At 42.1% G+C, this 19,371-nt stretch overlaps 1 protein-coding gene across 4 annotated transcripts in view; it reads left to right on the top strand.

The window, feature by feature from the left end:
* The first annotated feature begins 13,757 nt into the window (after positions 1 to 13,757).
* ano1a (anoctamin 1, calcium activated chloride channel a) overlaps positions 13,758 to 19,371 on the top strand; it is a 73,296-nt gene continuing 67,682 nt past the window's right edge. Inside the window, exons 1-2 of one of the 4 annotated variants that reach the window (XM_071472888.1) lie at positions 13,816 to 13,886; positions 15,935 to 16,267. In XM_071472888.1, the coding sequence (XP_071328989.1) occupies positions 16,198 to 16,267 (70 nt within the window). In that variant the 5' untranslated portion in view covers positions 13,816 to 13,886; positions 15,935 to 16,197. The other 3 variants (XM_071472885.1, XM_071472887.1, XM_071472886.1) reach the window with 3 other exon arrangements.

Below are 19,371 nucleotides of genomic sequence, written 5' to 3'. Positions count from 1 at the left end.
ATCTTTAGATCTATCAGTAAATATTTGCATATAGTTATATAATAATTCCTCTAAGCATAATCATGAACCAAATGTCCCCTTTTGTCTAAATTCCTTTCAAACCTACTCTCTTCTGTTCCATTAGTTCAGTCCACACTGGGCACAGAGAGGAACATGAACCTACACACAGTATAGGGCCCACACTTTAACAATATTCTGCTGCTGTATTAATATTGCAACCAAATTATTTGTCTGCATTAGTAGGAGTTCTTTAATAGCACCAATTGTTTGTTTGATCATTGATTGATCGTTTATCTGCTCCTCCTCCATGAGATTCAACACTGTTTTACATTTTCTTCAACATGAGTCCTCCATATACAGTTCTCATTAAAGCATGACCCCTCTCCATACTGTGACCATATAATCAAATTTGCACTTTGTCTGACCTTGTCTTTCTGGTAGAGAACATGCAATTTATTATACTCTAACAGAATACCTTAAACACATTTTATACAATTTAAGAGAGATAGGAAGGTCAAACAGCAGCAGCAGCTGTGGTACTTCCAGCTAACCTCAGCTGCCACTGAATTACCACGGCAGCTGCCATCACTGCAGAGGAGATGCTGCGGCATCATTGACATATTTGTGGCATCTGCTGGTGGTGCCTAAGTTTATAGCACACACACACACATAAATTCTAAGTAAACAATATTTTAGTTATGCAGTTTCCACGTGTGTAACATTATTTTAGTGGTGTTTAAAGATCTCTGCAGGAGATGCCATGGTGTCTGGTGCATCTCCAGAGGCTGTGGCAACTGGTGGTAACTGGTCTGAATGTTGTGGTTGATCGGTGTACATCTGTGGACTGGTGTGAAAGAGTTTATTCTGAAACATCAGTAATGTGATTTAAATCCTATTTTGTAGTGTCAGTTATTTTCACAGCTTCATGGCTTGACTAAGTAAAAAAAAAAAAATCGTCAACCAGCCACAACATTAAAACCAGTTAAACCAGTGTTTTAATGTTGTGGTTGATCAGTGTGAAGTTGCCACATGTGTGTAACATTATTTTTCACATTTTTAATAGTGTGGGGAGGGTGGCAGGTGGACCTCAGTGCTTGTGTTGTTTGACAGTTAAGTGTTAAGCTGCAGTACCTCCAGCAGAGGTCAATAGTGTACTGTGTTCCAGTGCTGTGCCTTGCTATAAGAAGATTATAGCCCTGTGTTCAACTGTTTCACAGCTTAGTGGGAGATTTAAGGAGTCCACTCACCTGCTAAAGAGTGTCAAGTGCCACTAGATGATCTTTGTGTCCCTGCTATAATCCTCATTTCAGACTCTCATAACAGCTGTAAGGCCAAACTCTCACTCCCCATCATTATGCAGCTAATGCTCCTGCAGGTGATGCTGCACGTTGTGGCACTAGATTAGCAAGTGTTCTGCTGATCAGGGACGATAATAATAATAATAATAATAATAATAATGATTATATACAATAATAATGTATACTGTGACTGAGGTACTACAGCTGTGGCCTTTGTCCACCTCTGGTCTCATTTGACCTAACTGATGATCTGAGCTGAAGACCTTGAAGATGCACAGACCACATTAAAATAACTAACTCAACCAATTCAACTCTTTTCATCATACTGTGATTCTGCTGATTGCTACACTTTATTAAATGACAGTGAGACAGATCTGATTTCATGGGTTGATATCTAACAATATATTTAACAATATAAACCCACTGTAAGCCACCACATGATGGCGACAAGGAACCACAGATCTAACTCTGTGTCAACTTCAAACACCTTGATGGACTGAACACTGTGTAGGTGAGTGCTGGTGGAGCAGTGTGATGATGTGGTGATCCCTGGTTTATCTGAACTGATCTTTACTCCAAATATAGACCTGTTCTCCACCAGTGGCTCCAGAGCTTGAAATAAAAACATGAACCACTTGGATTGACTTGGTTGTGTTACAAGACTTCAAATCACACCGACTTGGAGTGACAGCAGGTTTGATTGTGTTCTGACATGATGAATTATTTTAATTCATTTTCAGTTTTCTTTCTGTGTCACGCGTTAGTTATGTGCTGGACCGAGTTCTGGGTGAAGCGCAGGTGTAGTTTCCAGGTTGCCAGGTTTGGTACCATAATAGGTGTACAGAGACCTAGACCTGTGCTCACAGACTGTATCTGGCAACCAGTTTCAGCACTTTTTGCAAAACCAAGCTGTTTTTACGCTTCTCTTCATGTTCAGGTTGTATAAACTCGTTATAAACTTTTATTATTAACAGATCAAAAGTGTGGAGGTTTTGTGCTGATGACAAGATGACAAGCACTGTACTTAAGTACAATTTTAAGGTTCTTGTACTATTTGAGTATTTCTATTTTATGCTACTTTATACTTCAACTCCACTACATTTATCTGACAGTTTTAGTGAAACAAGTAAGATACTGTATGGACTGTACCACTTAAGTTTACTTAGCCTCATTAAGGCATGCACCTGTAATGTACTGGGTTTCCTATAATTGACCTGGAGAAAAAGTTGACCCCCCTGATTGTCCTTGTATAATTCTCCCTCTGGCCATAGTTGAAAACACCATCTGAAGCAAAGCATTTTTGCAACAAGCCATTAAACAGACCAGACTGATGAAATCTGTAAATAACACTCAAAGACAAAATCAATAATGTAGTCAATAACAATAAATTAAAAACAGCAGCAACCACAGAGCGGGCGCTCTCAGAAGAGTAAAGACCATTGGCCAGCATTAGCAACATTAGCATGGAAACAGAAGTAGCATTCAGACAAACCAAACTGCTCATAGACAGATTAGCTCTCTCTCTCTCTCTGTCTGTCTGTCTCTCTCTCTCTTATATATATATATATATATATATATATATATATATATGCCTGTTTTAAAACTAAAACTTATTAGTGAGGATGTAGCCTGAGTGATGACTGATAATATACACACACACACACACACACACACACACACACACACACACACACACACATACTTGTACTTGCATCTTTGTGAGGACACTCATTGACATAATGCATTCCCTAGCCCCTTACCCTAACCTTAACCATCACACCTGAGAGCCTAACCCTAACCCTGACCCTAACCTTAACCTAAACCTAATTCTAACCATAACTCTAAAACCAAGTCTTAACCCTCAACATGTGATTTGAAGGTGTCTCAAAAAGTGAGGACCAACCAAAATGTCCTCACTTTCCCAAAAGGTCCTCACTCTGTTAGTAAAATACTTTTTTTGGTCCTTACTATGTAGCAAGTACAAGTACACACATATACACACACACACACACACACACACACACACACACACACACAAACACACAGATGCCTGTGTGTTTGTGTGTGTGTGTTTGAAAATGTGTGTGATTAAATAACTCTGTTGAATCTGCATATAGTAACTTGGCAGTCATTTCAGTTGTTGCACTGTATGTAAAACACACACAAAGTTGCCAAGTTGTGTCCCATCACTCCAGACCGTCACTGTCTATCTGTGAAAGACTGTGAGAAAATGCCCCTAATCTCACTGTCGGCTGCGAAGGGGTCCAAACTAACAGCATGTTTTAATTTCAGCCTTGTCATGACAGGAAGTCTCTGTGTGTGTGTGTGTGTGTGTGTGTGTGTGTGTGTGTGTGTGTGTGTGTGTTTATGTGTGTGTGTGTGTGTGTGTGTGTGTGTGTCTGAGAGCGAGAGAGAGCGACGGAAAGATAGCTAGAGTGTGTGTTTGGAGGAGTGAGGGGATAACAGGAAGTGGAGAGGATGGTGCATGGGAAACAGTTAATGGAGTTATTTTTGCTGGGGACACTGGTGTGAGGAGGGCTACTTGACCTAGGTCCTGTTCACACTGATGCTAAATATGGCAACCAGTACTAATATTAGTGTAACCAGTCATCTGTCACTGGGTGTTCATAGTTCAGCTGTGGTAAGAAATGAGCATTAATGAAAGACAAGGACACAAATGAGCTTCAAAAAAGCAAATTAAGTTTGTGATAAAAATATTACATAACGTATGATTTTACTTACAGGAGTCATTTACACTGGGACTTACATATTTCTGTAACAGTATCATTAAATCAGGTTAACAGAGACAGTTCCTTTTTCAGTATTTAATCTACACAATGCGCAAATGATATGGGGGAAACTATACAACTTCAATAACAACTGCTGTGAGTCACACTTTTTGCAGAGTCACTGTGGCATCAGTGTCAGAAATAAGGAAGAACGGAGCCTCTTCATTTTAAATGGCTGGAACAAAACATACAGTAACTGCAAACATAGAAAGAGATTTTCTTCATCTTCCTTGTCTTTATGGAAATATGTTTTGAGCTTGTCGGAGTTGTGTGTGTACCTGCCACCGATCTTCAGGCTGTATCCTGCCTGAGGCTTATAGAAGCACCACAGGCAAACAAATGTGGGAGAGGACAGACGGTTCAGCCAAAGTGCAATAAAAATAAAAATAAAAAAAACACAGTTTAATGATCGGTGTGATTTAGAATGAACTTTTCTTACACCACACCTCCATGCCTGCAGAAATTGCAGATTTCCCACAACATTGCAACACCACTGGAAAAGCCAGTTTAGGGAATGAAAACACTGTTTAATGTAAGAGCAATTTCAACACTGTAACTTTAAGAACGTTTTCTCTTTGGAGCCACAACAGGAAGTGGTAGTTATAGATCATCAAGACCCAGGGTTAGGAGTCCCCTCTCTCTCCCATTCCCGCACTCTGCCTCTGTGTGTATGTGTGTGTGTCTGTCTAGATGATTCACTTTCACATGTATTGATTGAAAACAGTCATGTTCAATCAGCCATCCCTGCTCATCATCTTGACCCTAAAGCACATTCACTTTAAACTGTGGGATAGTGATATAGTTAAAATGCATTCATTAATATGCATCTGCCACTTAGGACACAGATTTCTGGCCTTCAGTCATTGAAAAAGAGCAGTGAAAGGGTTCAGTATTCATTCAGTGGAGACACTGAAACATTTCCTAGAGCAAAGTCTCCTGGAAAGAACCTCAGAGCAGGGTCTTGTTTATTCATCTGTTTGTGCAGAACATTTCCACACACAGCACAAATATCTGCTTCACACTGATTTGAATTCACTTAGATTCAAATGAACAAGTGCAAAATAATTGTTGCCTTAACATCAGAGTGTCTGAACTGTATCAGCTGCCAAGTGTAGCAAACACTATATAAAGGGTGAGTGAATTTGACTGTGTTGAGGTCAGAAGCACAATATTTCTTTGTTAAGGTGGAGGATGAGAGATTCCTGAGAAAATCTCACCTTTGCTCTTCAAACACGTGTGTTCACTGTTTTCCCTCATAAACAGCCTCATGAGGACAGAGAGGTGGGGATGTTCGGGTCTGTCCATAACCCTGAAAGACGCTGCTGTGCATAAAGAGTCAGGTGGTTGGATGTTCCAGGTTTGGCGACAAAATCAGAGTCACAGAACTGTTCCACATGCCTTTAAGTCACCAGGCAGATGAAAGATCGGTGGCTTGTTGCCGCCGAGGTGCAAGCCAGGACTTGATAAACCCCGGGACCTGATGTTGAAATTTAAGTAACCCAAACTACTTGACAGAGAAAGGTTATAATTAAAAGACACAAACCCTGACAGCTGAGAGAGGGAGGGACAACAAGCAGAGGACAGAATCAAACTAAGAAACTGGAAATTGTGTGGTTCAGCTCTGTGTTGGAGAGGCACGACTGATTCCTTGTTGCCACACTCCCCCTAACCCTGAGCTTTCATTTTAAGGGGACAAGCAGACCCAAACAATGCCAGTAAGATGCCTCTGTACAGTAGTGGTCCAGCATTCAGGCCTGTAACGCTCTCTCAGTGTATGCCACCCATGACCTTGGCCTCTTTGGAGGATATGGTGAAGGACGATTCATCTGACCACATCAGATCTGCATCTCTGTAGAGCACCTCTGAACATGTGGACTCATCTCTGTTTCAGACTCAGTCTGACTACAGTCACATCCTCAGTCACCTGAGGAAGAGATGCTCTTCCTCTTCTCTTGCATATCTCGCTAACACACGAAATGTCCCTTTGACTCTGTTTACTGACATCTGTCCCATAGACCTAAATGCAGATGTCACTTCAGTCTCTGTTACTATGGAAATATGAAGCAGCTTCATCAATGAAACCTCTTACAAAGTCACTCAGACCTTTTCCTCTTGATACAGAATCAGAATCAACTGGACCTTCCCCAGGGCATGATGGGATGTTAACTGCTTCATTATACCCTGCAGTTCACCTGTGTTGAAGCATTTGCATTTATGTTTCTCCATTGCCACTGATTGATTCTGAGTGGCTGGTGTGGACCAACCAACCACCAACAACAACAAAAAACAAATCAATCAATTAATTAAAAAGACAAATATATTCTCACTGAAAATGATGTAATCTTAATTTTAAATGTGTTTTATTTTTGTGGTGACCTGGATCCAAATCAGTAAACTTTAGAGGAGGTGGTATTCCTCACTCATGGGGTGGGGGGCATGTCCACCTGAACTAGCTTCTGTGCAGGGCAACATGTGATGTGCTGACATGAGCAGCCACAGACTGACAATCTGGGGGCAAAGTCAACAAAGGTGCAACAACCTGTTCTGTGTACTTGAAGTAACAGGACTAACAGGGGTAGAGGTACAGAGAGCGCCTGTGCAGGTGGAGTCTCCTGAGGCTGAAGAGGCACACAGAGGACCAGAAGACACTTCTGCTACTAATTTATTTTGAAGACTGTCCTCCTTTCCCACACCACAGTGAGGACATGTTAATGATTAGGACAGCGAGTTAGTTTATTTTATTTAATCCTGTGTTCCAGCAGGCTGAGCTGCGTTAACACAGCCGCCTGCTGTTCAGCACAAAGACAAACAAATCTTCCCTTTTATTGTGATGCTGCCAACAGCACCTGTTCTGAGGAAGCTGCTGTCATCAGAGCCGCTCCCACTTCCTTCACCACACCTGGTTTAAATGCTACAACTCTTGGCTCAGCTTCAGCGATGACTCTTCACAGCTCTGACTCACAGGGTTGAATATACTTTATATATGTGTAGTGACAACAGGACAAAAGACTTGTCTTGAGAATATGTGTGTGTGTGTGTGGGACAATGTAGGGGAGGCCCAGGATGGTTGTGATACATATTGTCTCAGCGCCTGTCACTCACAGAATCTTTGTGATAGAGCTTCACCTTTTGACACAAAGTCCCTTATTTTTTGTTTCCATCTTCACCCTTAGCACAGAATTCATTATTCATTGATCATTTATTCAAAGAGTTGCTACAACCTGCAAATTTAGCATTTAGCAAACAAATTCAGCTAACTTGTACTTTGTTGTTTAGGCTACTGAAATTAACATGGATGCAGCGCCAATCACAAACTGGGATGTAACTTTATCTGGAATATTGTTTGCGTATAGCTCATTTAGCTCATTATATGGCTATATAGCTAGCTAGAAAATCAAAAGGTGAAATGCATTAAGATTGACAGTAACAGTGACCAACTTTATCTAACATACGGTTGTTAGCTTGTGCTTGTCCGTTGACTTGTCCTGGTTAAACAGCAGTTATCTTTTGTTTTTTTCTCTTCACAATTAGCCTCTGCCTCTGTAATGTATTGATTTAAAAACATTGGTATCGAAAAAAGTACTGGTATTGAAAAATTTTGAACGACACCCAGCCCTAGTCTCACACTGACCCAGTATCTGAAGTTTCTGGTTCTTGTGTCATTGGATTTCTACAAAGTGTCATCTTAAGCTTGTGTTGGCTACAGGATTTAACCCTTGAAGCACACAGCGGTATCAATTGGTATCGAAAAAGTATCGTTCAGGAACTTGTATCGGTACCGGTACTGGTATTGAAAAATTTATCAATTTATTTACATTTTTAACAATACCCAGCCCTAAACCTTCCCCCACTGCCGGGGTAAACTGTAACACAACCCAGGTTAAGTTGTAAGATTGAGGAGTTAAAAATTCAGACCACACCACAAAATCAAAGTAAGTTTATTGCACATGTGCCACCATTTCACCATCTTCTTGTGGTTAAAAAAAAGCTCATCACTGACTTTTAAAGTTCTTTAAGGATGACTGTGATCACAACAATCAGCTGCTGTCAATACAATACTAAAACTTTAAGATTTAACTCTCACTTTTTCTCACCCACTGTCTTGGCTGCTGAGAGTAGATATAAGTGTTTGGTTGTCATTCAAGGAATGAGCACAGATGAACAGATGAGACTGTCTAATCTGAAGTGTCATGTTACATCATTCTAACTTCAACAATATCAGTTCAAGTCAAAATATAGATTTGACAACAAAAAACATGTATCTCACTCAACCAGAACTGAAAGCTAGTGTAAAAATATGCGTTTCAAGAAGTTTTTTAAAAATGTTCCAGAGCTTTGGGGCTGCAACTGAAAAGGCCCTGTCCCCTTTGTTTTTCAGTCTAGATCTGGGAACATGTAATAAAAGTTGGTTTGATGACCTAACAGCTCTAAAAAAAATTTAAAGATCTGCAAGATACGGTGGCGCCAATTCATGAAGATCTTCAAAAACAAACAATATGATTTTAAAATGAATTTTATAATGGACAGGAAGCCAATGCAGGGAGGCCAGAATCGGAGTAATGTAATCATGTCCTTTTGCTCCAGTTAAAAGGCGAGTGGCTGCATTTTAAAGAACCCGCAGGCAACGGAGTAGAGAGTGATCCAGCCTGACCTACAGAGAATTACAATAATCTAAGCACGAGGAAACAAAAGCCATGGGTCACTCCCAAAGTCCTGTTGTGGTAGGTAGGCCTTCACCTTTGCGAATAGCCTCAGTTGAAAGTAGCCCATCTTAAGTACAGAGCTAATCTGAGTTTCAAATTTATCACCTTTATTTAAAGTTTAAACCAAGGTTTCTGGCTGTTGGGTGGCAAAATTAGGCTAATGGACCAACAGCACTGTTATAGCCATCTTAGAGAGTAGAGTGCCCACATACAATAATTTCTTTTTAATTTGTTTAAATTAAGGAAATTTATCTCTGTCCAAGTACATATGTCTTTAAGACAGCTCTGTAATGACTGAATTGAAGCAGAACTATTAGCTTGAATGGGCAAATAGATCTGCAAATCATCAGCGAAGCAATGGAAGGAGATATTGTGTTTTCTGAATATTGATCCCAGTGGTAGCAAATATAATGAGAAGAGGATGGGGTCTAAAATAGAACCCTGGGGCACCACACAGCTAAGAGGGGATGCTGCTGAGGAATACTGGCCTGGATGAACAGAGAAGCTCCTGTTAGACAAATAAGACCGGAGCACTTCAAGTGATTTCTTTATATTGTTGGTAAAGTGAGTTGTTGAATGAAATAAATTACACATTACATTATAAATTTACCAAATATAAATAGTCTTTTAAAAAGTTGAGCTACACAAGGGAAAGAAGGCTGGGGTCATTTTGCAACAACACATGGTCTCTTCCGTGTGTAAGGTTAGGGTGTGGCGTGTAAACCAACACCCAGGGCTGTGAAAGTCTTGGTATCAGTGAGAAAAACAATAGGCAGACTAAGCTCATGCTGATGCACAATTCCCTTCTCTCCAACTCCGCCCCACCCTCCCCCTTACCTGCAGCACCAGGGGGGCTTGAATTTCAACCTGCAGTCCCCCCACTAGTGTCCACACTGACACCTATTTGGGAAATATTTTGGATTTGCTTGGATTTGCTCTGTGTGTGAACAAATGGCTGAAGCTGTGGTCAGTCAGGTTTGGTCACTTTCTGAAATGCATTCTCTCTGTGAGGATTCACGGATATATCAACACTGTATGGATGAGTGCACGAGTGTGCCCTGAATACAGGCAGAAAAAACTCTCAGTCCTCTGCAGGCAAGAAACACTGACTTTACGTTGTTATGACCTGGCTCAAGTGATTAGGATTCATAAAGAATATTTCTATTAAACTAAGTTAGACTATGTTAGGAGTAAATCTGGAGTACAGTGAGTGGTACAGTTCAGTTCAGTACAGTACAGTATGCATTTCCATTTGTGAATGGTACCAAAACAAACCGACCTGTCTTGTACCATTTTTTGGCACCCTTCCGTTGAGGTACCAAGCATAATGGTACGGTGCCTAAAGGGTAGAACTAGACCAGGCTAGACCCACTGTAGTCCATTGTTTGGACAACAGAGAATCGTCACTTCCATGCAACAATGCACCATTTTTAAATGAAGAAGGAGGACTGATGCTTTGTTGAAATGAACAGCCACATGCTGAGCAGAAAAGAAAGAGCAATGGATGTCCTCCATTGTTGTTTGTTGTGTTGCATTCGTTGTCGTCACAACTTTATGATGACACGCTACTCATCTTGCTGACGCGACTATCAACATCTGGCATGCACCCATAGACTGTACACCCTGCCTACCAAGTAAGGGTACTGTTTGCAGTCGGAGCGCAAGCCAGGTCAGGGCGAACTGTGCCGTACTGAACTGGTACACTTGGTGGAAACACACCATAAGACAACATAACCAAACCCAAAGCAAGGCGTTCCTGCAGCCAGGACTTGTACACACACTGAGCTGTTCCAGATCTACCAACCAGCTCCCTGCAGGCCAAGAGACACAGATCAGTAAAGGAACCCCAAAGAGGAGCCTAGGCCTCAATCCCAACGTTTGTGTAAAATTCCTCACCGGTTTGACATCTGCTCTCCTCTGAAGGGATCTTTCACACAGGCCACCTCACTAAGCACTGGCAAGCTTTCATCCATGTGATGACACAGGCACACAAAAATAACACACAGATTCTTCCTCCTCCTGTAGAACCCCTGCTGCTAAAATGGTAAATAGAGTGTTGGGGAGTTACTCATTACATGTAACAGGATTAAATTACAAAATAAATTTAATTATAATCTGTAACTGAGAAAGCATCATAATAAATTAGGTACTAATCAAAATGTTGATTATAATGCTGATTCTTTTAGCAGGAACTCCTACTGTCAGCAAATGTGTGGACAACTCAGGTCAGACAGGTGACAGGTGTGAGGTCTAATGACATCACTACCTTAATCAGCCGTGTGTTTTCGTTAGATGTGAACTAGGAGATGTCATCATATGCCACCAGAAACAACTCAAAGAAGCTTTGACATGAGGACAGGAGGTGGAGATGCAGGTCGAACCATCAAAGCCACACACCTGCACAACTCCTACGACTGTAGCAGTACTACTGCTACTATGGCTACTACCACCTCTGCTGATACCTCTACCAGGATTGCATGATTAGAGATACTGCTACTGCTCTCCTGTGTTAGCTTCTCTACATTGGCTCCCTGTAAAATCCAGGATAGAATTTAAAATCCTCCTCCTCACCTACAAAGCCATTAATGGTCAGGCACCATCGTACCTTGGAGAGCTTATAGTTCCCTATTTTCCCAATAGGACACTTCGCTCTCTAAATGCAGGTCAACTTGTGGTTCCCAGAGTTTGTAAGAGTAGAATGGGGGGCAGAGCCTTCAGCTATCAGGCTCCTCTCCTGTGGAACCAGCTCCCAGTGTGGGTTCGGGAGGCAGACACCCTCTGTACCTTTAAGATCAGGCTTCAAACTGTCCTGTTTAGTAAAGCTTATAGTTAGGGCTGGCTCGGGTATGTCCTGACCCATCCCTGAGTTATGCTGCTATAGAGCTAGACTGCTGGGGGATTCCCATGATTCACTGGGCTCTCTCTCTCCCTCTCTCTCTCGATTACTTTATGCCATTAATTTGTATTTTTTTCTCTCCCGTAGTTTGTGCTTCTCCTCTCTCTCCCTCTCTCTGTCCTCATTCTGCAGGTCTCTCTGCCTCTGGAGCAGCAGGATCCAGATCCACCACTACTCATCTTTACTATTAACCACTGTTATCTATCATTATTATTGATAACACCATTACCTACACAGCTGTTCCTGGTCTCTCTCTCTCTCTCTCTCTTTTCTCCTCTCTCCTCCCCCCACCCCCCCTTTTTTATCTCCTCCTAAACCCAACCGGTCGAGGCAGACCCCCCCCACCCTGAGCCCGGTTCTGTTGGAGGTTTCTTCCTGTTAAAAGGGAGTTTTCCCTCCCCCCTGTCTCCAAGCGCTTGCTCTTTGTGGGAACTGTTGGGTTTATTCTGTAACAAAGTAAGGTCTTGACCTGACCCTGTAAAGAGCCTTGAGATAATGTAGATTATGATTTGTTTGCTACCCTAACTACACATGCAGCTACCTGTGGCAGTACAAAGAGGGGAGGTGCAGCAGGCAGTGGGATGCAGGCCTACCTGGGCTGCAGGTAGTGATGCTGGTTCGGGGCTGAGACTGAGTCTGTAGTGGCCTCACACCTCATTCCATGCAGTGGAGAAAGTGCGGGAACAGCTGGCAGGCCTGGGGGCTGTTTCCTGCGCGTGATGCTTCATGTAGTGTTTCAACCTGTGTGTGTGTGTGACACTTCAGGTGTCAGGATTAAGGTGTGATGTGGCTGTTAATGTCTTTATGGATTTCAGACCTGTTTATCTGAGGGCATCTGGAAGTCAGTCGGAACGTTCATCAACATACCAGGTATTTCTAGTTTTTTTTACATTTAATCAGTGTGTATTTTAATCTTTGTGTGCTGCTGATTTTTGTGTGTCTCTCTGCAGAGCGTCAGTGGTCTATTGGCTACTGTGTGTGTTTTTTGTCTCTGCCTGCTCCACCCTGGAAGGTGAGCTGGTGGTGGGATCTGGGTGCTGCCCTGGAGACGGACCAGTTCTCTTTCCTTTCTTGTGTTAATCTGCTGCTTCCCCCACCAGTCAGTTTTACTTGACGGTTTTGGCTGCGTCCCATCAGGCTGTCAGGGCAGGTTTAAGTTGTCATGTGGTGGATAATTGTTTGTGGTAAAAATAATTACACATGTAAACCTGTTTGTGTACAGTGTTTACAGTGTATCCAATATTAAGATGTGACATTCTGTAATGAAAACTCTTTACCTGTGATTCCTTGTGCTTTGACCTGCTCTGGTTGTAACATACAACAATGACTGCACTGCTGTTGTGTTCATATACCACTAAAAACAACACTCACTATGTGTCTTAATGTCTGCTGCTATAATAAATACAAAATATTTATCACCATTCTCTCCAATTAGGATGAGTATTCAGTATTAGTGATGTCATTAGTCTGTAGGTGATGTCATATGGATCCAGATCAGATTCAGGACAGGTAGACGACAGGTAGACGTCCTGCATGTTGTGCTCCTGCAGCAGCAGGCAGACACACTTTGAATATGTAAATATGCATGAAACATTTGGTAGGAAAACACACAGAGGAGAGACTTGTTGTTGCTTGATTGTGTTGCCGTGTGCAGTTTGTGTGATGAACAGCGACATCCCACATATAAACTCTACCTGTTTGTTTTTGCACTGGATTCTGTGTCAAGACCTCTCACAGGGAGTTCAGGGGTGGGGTCATGTTTCGGAACTGGAAAACTACCAGGCAGTCCCTGCAAGCCCACACATGTTTGTGCAAGAATGTCTTAGCAGACTCCCCCACGTGTGTGTGTGTGTGTTGGAAATTACACTTTAGTCACATTATAAAAGATAAGAAATAACAGCAGGTCTCAGATCAGCTTCCAAGTAAAGGTGTGGACCTTACAGGATGTATACAGTAGGTTTATTTTAGAATCACAAGTCTCACATCTGTACAAAGTCACGTTGCATAACACCCCCCCCCCCCCCCATCAGTGACTTCATGTTGTGTGGGAGGAGAGACTCTACCTGAGGAGGCCGGAAGCACTGCCTCCTCCGCCCTGTCTGCACACAGGTGAGTGGGAAGTGTTACCTGGTGAATACCTGCTTATTCCTTCTTACCTTCCCTACACACAGCGCTTCTCTTCACCTCTGGAGGAAAAAAGGTAAATATTCCCTTCATCTTCTTTACCTGTGTCAGTACCCCCGGCACAGTTTTACTGTGCTTTCATCCATTTGTTCTGTGCAGCTGTGCCCAGTTTGACATGATTTCTCGTGATCTGCTGCTTTGTCTTTGAATGGCTGCTCCACGGTGCGTGGACCTGCGGGCTGACCGCAGTACAGACAGGCTCACGTGAAGCCTGATTGACGCCTTTAGCCCGAGGGGCATTTCTGAGCCAGGAGGTTTCCCGGCGCTCCATGACGCAGAGACGCGTTTATTGGTCGATCAGAGAATAATGGGTGGGAAATTACGATATATATAAATAAATATGACAGCAGGCAGACTGAGTGGAGAGGAAACAGTGAAGAAATGTTCCCATTAGAACGTGAAGTAGAACGTAGATATTTAGAACACACTGTGTCTGTATCCAGCAGCTCATTGATCATATCAGGACCAGAGTGAGTGTTTTAAAGATCTTAAGAGCCGCGAGCCGCTCCATCTCTTCGCGAGACCGCACACGCTCGTGCGCTCCGATCACCCCCTCGCGCCCACTGGGAGAGCTGAGCGCGAGTGGGCGGCACCAGCTGGCGCGCTCATGCTCGAGCTGGAGAACGATGCGATGCTGCCTTCGCGTCCCATAGGAAGTAACAGAGCTCACATGAAGAAACCGGACAGGAATGTTCATTTTCCCATCTCTCCTCATCTTTACATGCTTGAAAAAGGAGGGATGCTGTGCAGAGTATCTGGGGCCGATTGCACAAAACACCTTAAGATTTCTACTTAAGTATGGCACTTTAGGTTTAGTTTCTCCTTAGGTGAGGGAGTTACACATTGCACATATTGCACATAATCTCTTAAAAGGTTTCCTTAGTTAAGGAAAACAGTTAAGGCATTTGCAGCAGTGACAGAGAGTCAGAGGCACCATTAGTTTTTTTTATTACTTTGGTCACTAAGGTATTTTGTGCAAGAGATTAACTGATTTGATGTGATTCCTTAAGTATAAGACTAAGGTAAGGTAAAAACCTTAAATACTTCAGGGAAGGGTGAAACCTAAGGGTGTGTTGTGCAACTGTTTTTATTTTAAGGAAACCTTAACTAAGTCAAGGAAAATGGGTGTTTTGATTAATTACCCCCTGACTCTTAGAGAAGTAAATACAGGTGATCTTTGACACCCTCAGAGGGTTAGGGTTAGGGTTAGGGTTTGTTAAAAATATCCTTTTTCACACACTATAAACTTTAAATCTGCATCACAAGTCTCTACTCTGCCATTCAAACGTTTTTGAACATTTACATGATCTTTTGTAAAACTGTATTATGTGGTTACAACACTTCCTGCTGCTCTTAACGCTTCCAGAAGCTTCAACCACCCACATGAAAAAATAATCCAATGCCTGAACAATAAAAAAAAGATCCTAGGTTGTTACAGGTCTAATCGAGGTAAATCACTTGTTCTTGCTCTTTTTGTGAAACACAAGCAAAACAATGTTAGAGGAGTCTCTTGTAGTTGTTGTTGTTAAATTACGTTATCTATTAAACCAGAACAGTTGTTTATCATTGATCAAAACAATTTCCTAAAATGGTCCAAAAGAGCAGAACCTGTGTACTCCAGCTGAACCAAACAGAGGTTAAAGTCATGAGCATTTGTGGAAAGCTACACAACACAATGCAACGCAACGCAACACACGTTTCATGTGATATCATATATCCACTGCTGTAACATCTGATCTTTTTTTGAAAATTGCAAACTTGGCCGTGAGAAGCAGGTGAACAGTCTGGCAACCGAGTCGTGGAAAGTTAGCAGAGAGTCCCGCATTCCTCGCTCTCCTGTGGACCTTGAATGCAACACTACTGAAGCTCGTTTTGGCACGATTTCTCGCTGAGGCTCTGCGCGTTATCTCTGCTGCTGTGAGTGGATCAGCTCATTTACTCAGCGCGGCTCCTCACACACGGAGGAGACGCGTTTTAGAACAGAACACAGTCAGAATGACAGAGGATGTCATTTATTCTGGTTGATTTCAACATGAAATAGCTGCTCTATTCTTCCATTGACAGAAATAGACATAGACACTTCATCTGGACAAAATAGTTTGTTTTGGACACATCTGACAGGAGACACTGCGGTCTGTCAGCTCTCCATCAGCTCTCCATCAGCTCTCCAGGAGGATGAACAAGTGGTAGTTCTCCGTTCAGCGTTTCCATGCAACAAGCCACATAGAGCACGGAGGAATAGATGCTGGTGCAACGAGCGGCGGCGCAGTAGCCTGGATCTGGTTTGGGGGGTCTCTGTAGGAACCCGGAGCGGCTTTGCAAACCCAATGGAGCGTCAGTGTGATGGAGAGGAGCCGCTCGGGGGCTTAAACCACCACGACAGAGCAGAGGAGCCCGGTAAGCGAGCGCTTTGCTCCTGCGCACGTTTCTTTACGAATTTTGCAAGAAACGCAGGAATATGATGATGATGATGATGATGATGATGATGATGATGATGGTTTGTGCGTGCGCGCTGAGACATAGCGTAGCGAGAAAATGAAAGCTTTGGATCTGTTTCACTTGAGTTGAGATTAGTGGGAGACATCCTCTTCACATCCCCTCTGATTGGCTCAGGTGGACGTGGCTATTTTAATGAGGCACATGAGTCTACCTGGTGTTGATGTGGAGGGAGCCCTCACGTCAGAGCCACCTGAGCTCATCCCAGTCATTAAGATGCTGAGTCTGACTGCTGGTCATTTTAACACGCAGACATAGTGTAGGCCTTTTCCTTTAACCTTAACCTTAAAGGGATAGTTTAGGTTTTATTTGTTTCGCTTTGCTCCACTGGAGCCAACCTGACCTCATGGGACATTTGAACAATCTATATGACAAAGGATTTAATGTGTTTACGTGTAAACCCAACCCACAACTAAAAACCCACCTTAAGGAAAACAGTTTACCCTGAACCTTAAAGGGACAGTTCAGACTTTTTCTCATAGAGCAGAATGGTGGTCACACACGCTTACACACAGACAGTGTGTTAGGGGGAGGTGAATGATGGGATATAATCTTGGCTCTCTGTGTTCAGTGGACAGACTGGTCCGCTGCTTGACGCAGGAGCTGGAGGTGTGAGGAGGCAGCAGCTCCTGATTATTCCAAAGTTGTTGCTTTCACATGTTGTGTTTTCTCAGCTTGCCTACATTAGCCGCAGCCTGCGTTATGGAGTAGTGAACTACATACATCAAACTGGTAGTTTAACTACATTTTGCAGTAACTTGCTGGTGTTCATAGTGATTCAAGTAGTTCAACTGTTTTTTTTACCAGTTTTTGTGTAGTTAACAACTGAAACTATACAAACAGTTAAAGGCTATAAAAGGAAAGATTAAAATTTTTTTTTTATTTCACCGTTGATTCTCTCTTCCATCCTGACCGCTGTGAAGGCAGCCCAGGCAATGCATTTGTTAACGGTTCACTGTCACACCCTTGACCATTGTGTAGTTCATGTGCAAAAGCTGAGGGCTTGCTCAGTGCTCACACAGTGACAGCATCATGGATGAGGAAGAATCACCATGTTCACACTGAAGCTGTGACTGCTTATAAAACCAAAGCTGACCTTACACCACTTTCCCATCAACACTGGAGTGTTTTACTTTTTGGTTTATGTTGCAACCTGTGAACAAGAAGGTACTTTTTGTGACTTTGTATAGTTTTGTATCACATGCACATTTCTTTTTTTAACACAGTAGTTTGAATAACTTTTTATTCGCCAACACTGGTCACAGGTATACCTATCAGGAGTCACCCAGTATTGAGTTGGGGGGTGTTTGAATTGCACATCTTGTGGAAAGCTGTGTGCAGCAACTGAGACTAAGCTAGCTGCTGGCTGGTCAGTAATTCCCTCCCCTCTGTAGGGGGTGCTACTTCTTAAATCACAGTGTCTGGTTTTCTATTTCTATGTGTGTTCAATATAAAAATGCAACCTGTGGGGTGGATGGATGCAGAGATGTTTAAAGGAACTTGTGACAGAGACAAAAGTAATGAATGATGTAATGTACTAGTTTGTTGATGAGTAATTAAATTAGTCATTGCTTCTTAAATCAGTAATGTATAATGAGTAATTTTACCATTTCCTAGTAACTTGCCTCTGAAGTTCACATGGTGACCATGTTTTGATCTCCACCAGCTCCTGAGGGAAACATCTGGCTCTTTAGCTGCTAAACGCTCCACTGTGTTCACCAGCTGCTCTCTGACTGAGTCTGTGCTTAGCAGGTAGTGAACTAACTAAAACAATGAGCTTAAAGAGGTTTAAATTCTCCATAGAGTAACTGTAGAGTTATTCTAGTTGTGGCAGGCAGGTTGGTATGTGTGATATGAACACTTTTTAATTTTCTTGTTTTTTTGTTTTTGTTAACAACTTATGACAAATTTGTGCCACAATTTTACCAAAACTTTTAACTGTAACCCTGAAGTGTTACATCATCATGCACCATGGACTAAACACATATCAGCAGTGTTGGAGGGGATTCATTGCCTCCTCGAACATTTCCATTTGTCGCTCAGGAGGAAGTGAGTTTCTGTCAGAACAGTATGAGTATAAGCTCAGGTTACAGTATAATACAGAATAATATACAGTGGTCATATGGAGAAATGCTCTAAAACTGACATTTCAGTTTCTTCTTCTAATTGTTATACCAAAGTGTAACTAAAAAAGATTTTATTTTGACGACTTCCTGTTCCATGTTTGGCTTCCTCAGTTATTAAGAACAATTATTGATGCACTTTTTACATAGCAACATTACCATGGAATGAGATGTTCACACGCTCATGTTGATGTAACCAATATTACTGTGGCTTTACAGAGCATTCAAACAGATGTACACCTGTCACCCCCATCGTAACCATCATTATCATCATCATGATCGTTTATTTAATCCTCAGTTTATTTCATTTACAGTGTTGCCGAGATCACAAGGCAGTATTGCAATGTAAAAAACTGAACAAGTATCAAAAATGTACATTTGAAACTTGGAGCTTTTGTTCCAGCAGTTGCTGAAGGAGTGTAAGTAGTTGAAGTATTAGCTGTAGGACTAGTAGCAATAGTTTGGAAGTAATGTAACAGCAGCAGTAGAAGTACTTTTTTAATGTAATTGTAGTGTAATATTAGATTCTAGTGCGACAGCAGTATACCACAGTGGATACAGGACTGTTGGTCTTGTTTACAGACCAAGTCCTGTTAGCATTAGCGGCTGTTTAGACGGACATGACACGATAGTATTGTAGCAGTATATTTATATGTGTTTGGGATGTCTAAGATCTGTGTTTGGAAACGAGGCTGTGATTAATGGCTTACATATAAAACTTGACTATACTGGCTTTATTGCTGACTGCTAAAACAAAGTCTGAAATTGAGCTTCATCGATGGAAATACCAGCAACTAATCTGCATTGTTGGCATAAATGATGTACAGAGTAGGTGAAGCTGCCAGAAGTGAAACAGGACAATATATAATACAAATATAACTC

This window comes from Trachinotus anak, unplaced genomic scaffold (assembly GCF_046630095.1).
Source record: "Trachinotus anak isolate AG129_WGS33_773 ecotype Australia unplaced genomic scaffold, CSIRO_AGI_Tana_v1 ptg000042l, whole genome shotgun sequence".
Taxonomy (NCBI): domain Eukaryota; kingdom Metazoa; phylum Chordata; class Actinopteri; order Carangiformes; family Carangidae; genus Trachinotus; species Trachinotus anak.
The sequence above is the reverse complement of the archived record's forward strand: the minus strand, read 5'-3'. Positions and strand labels throughout refer to the sequence as shown.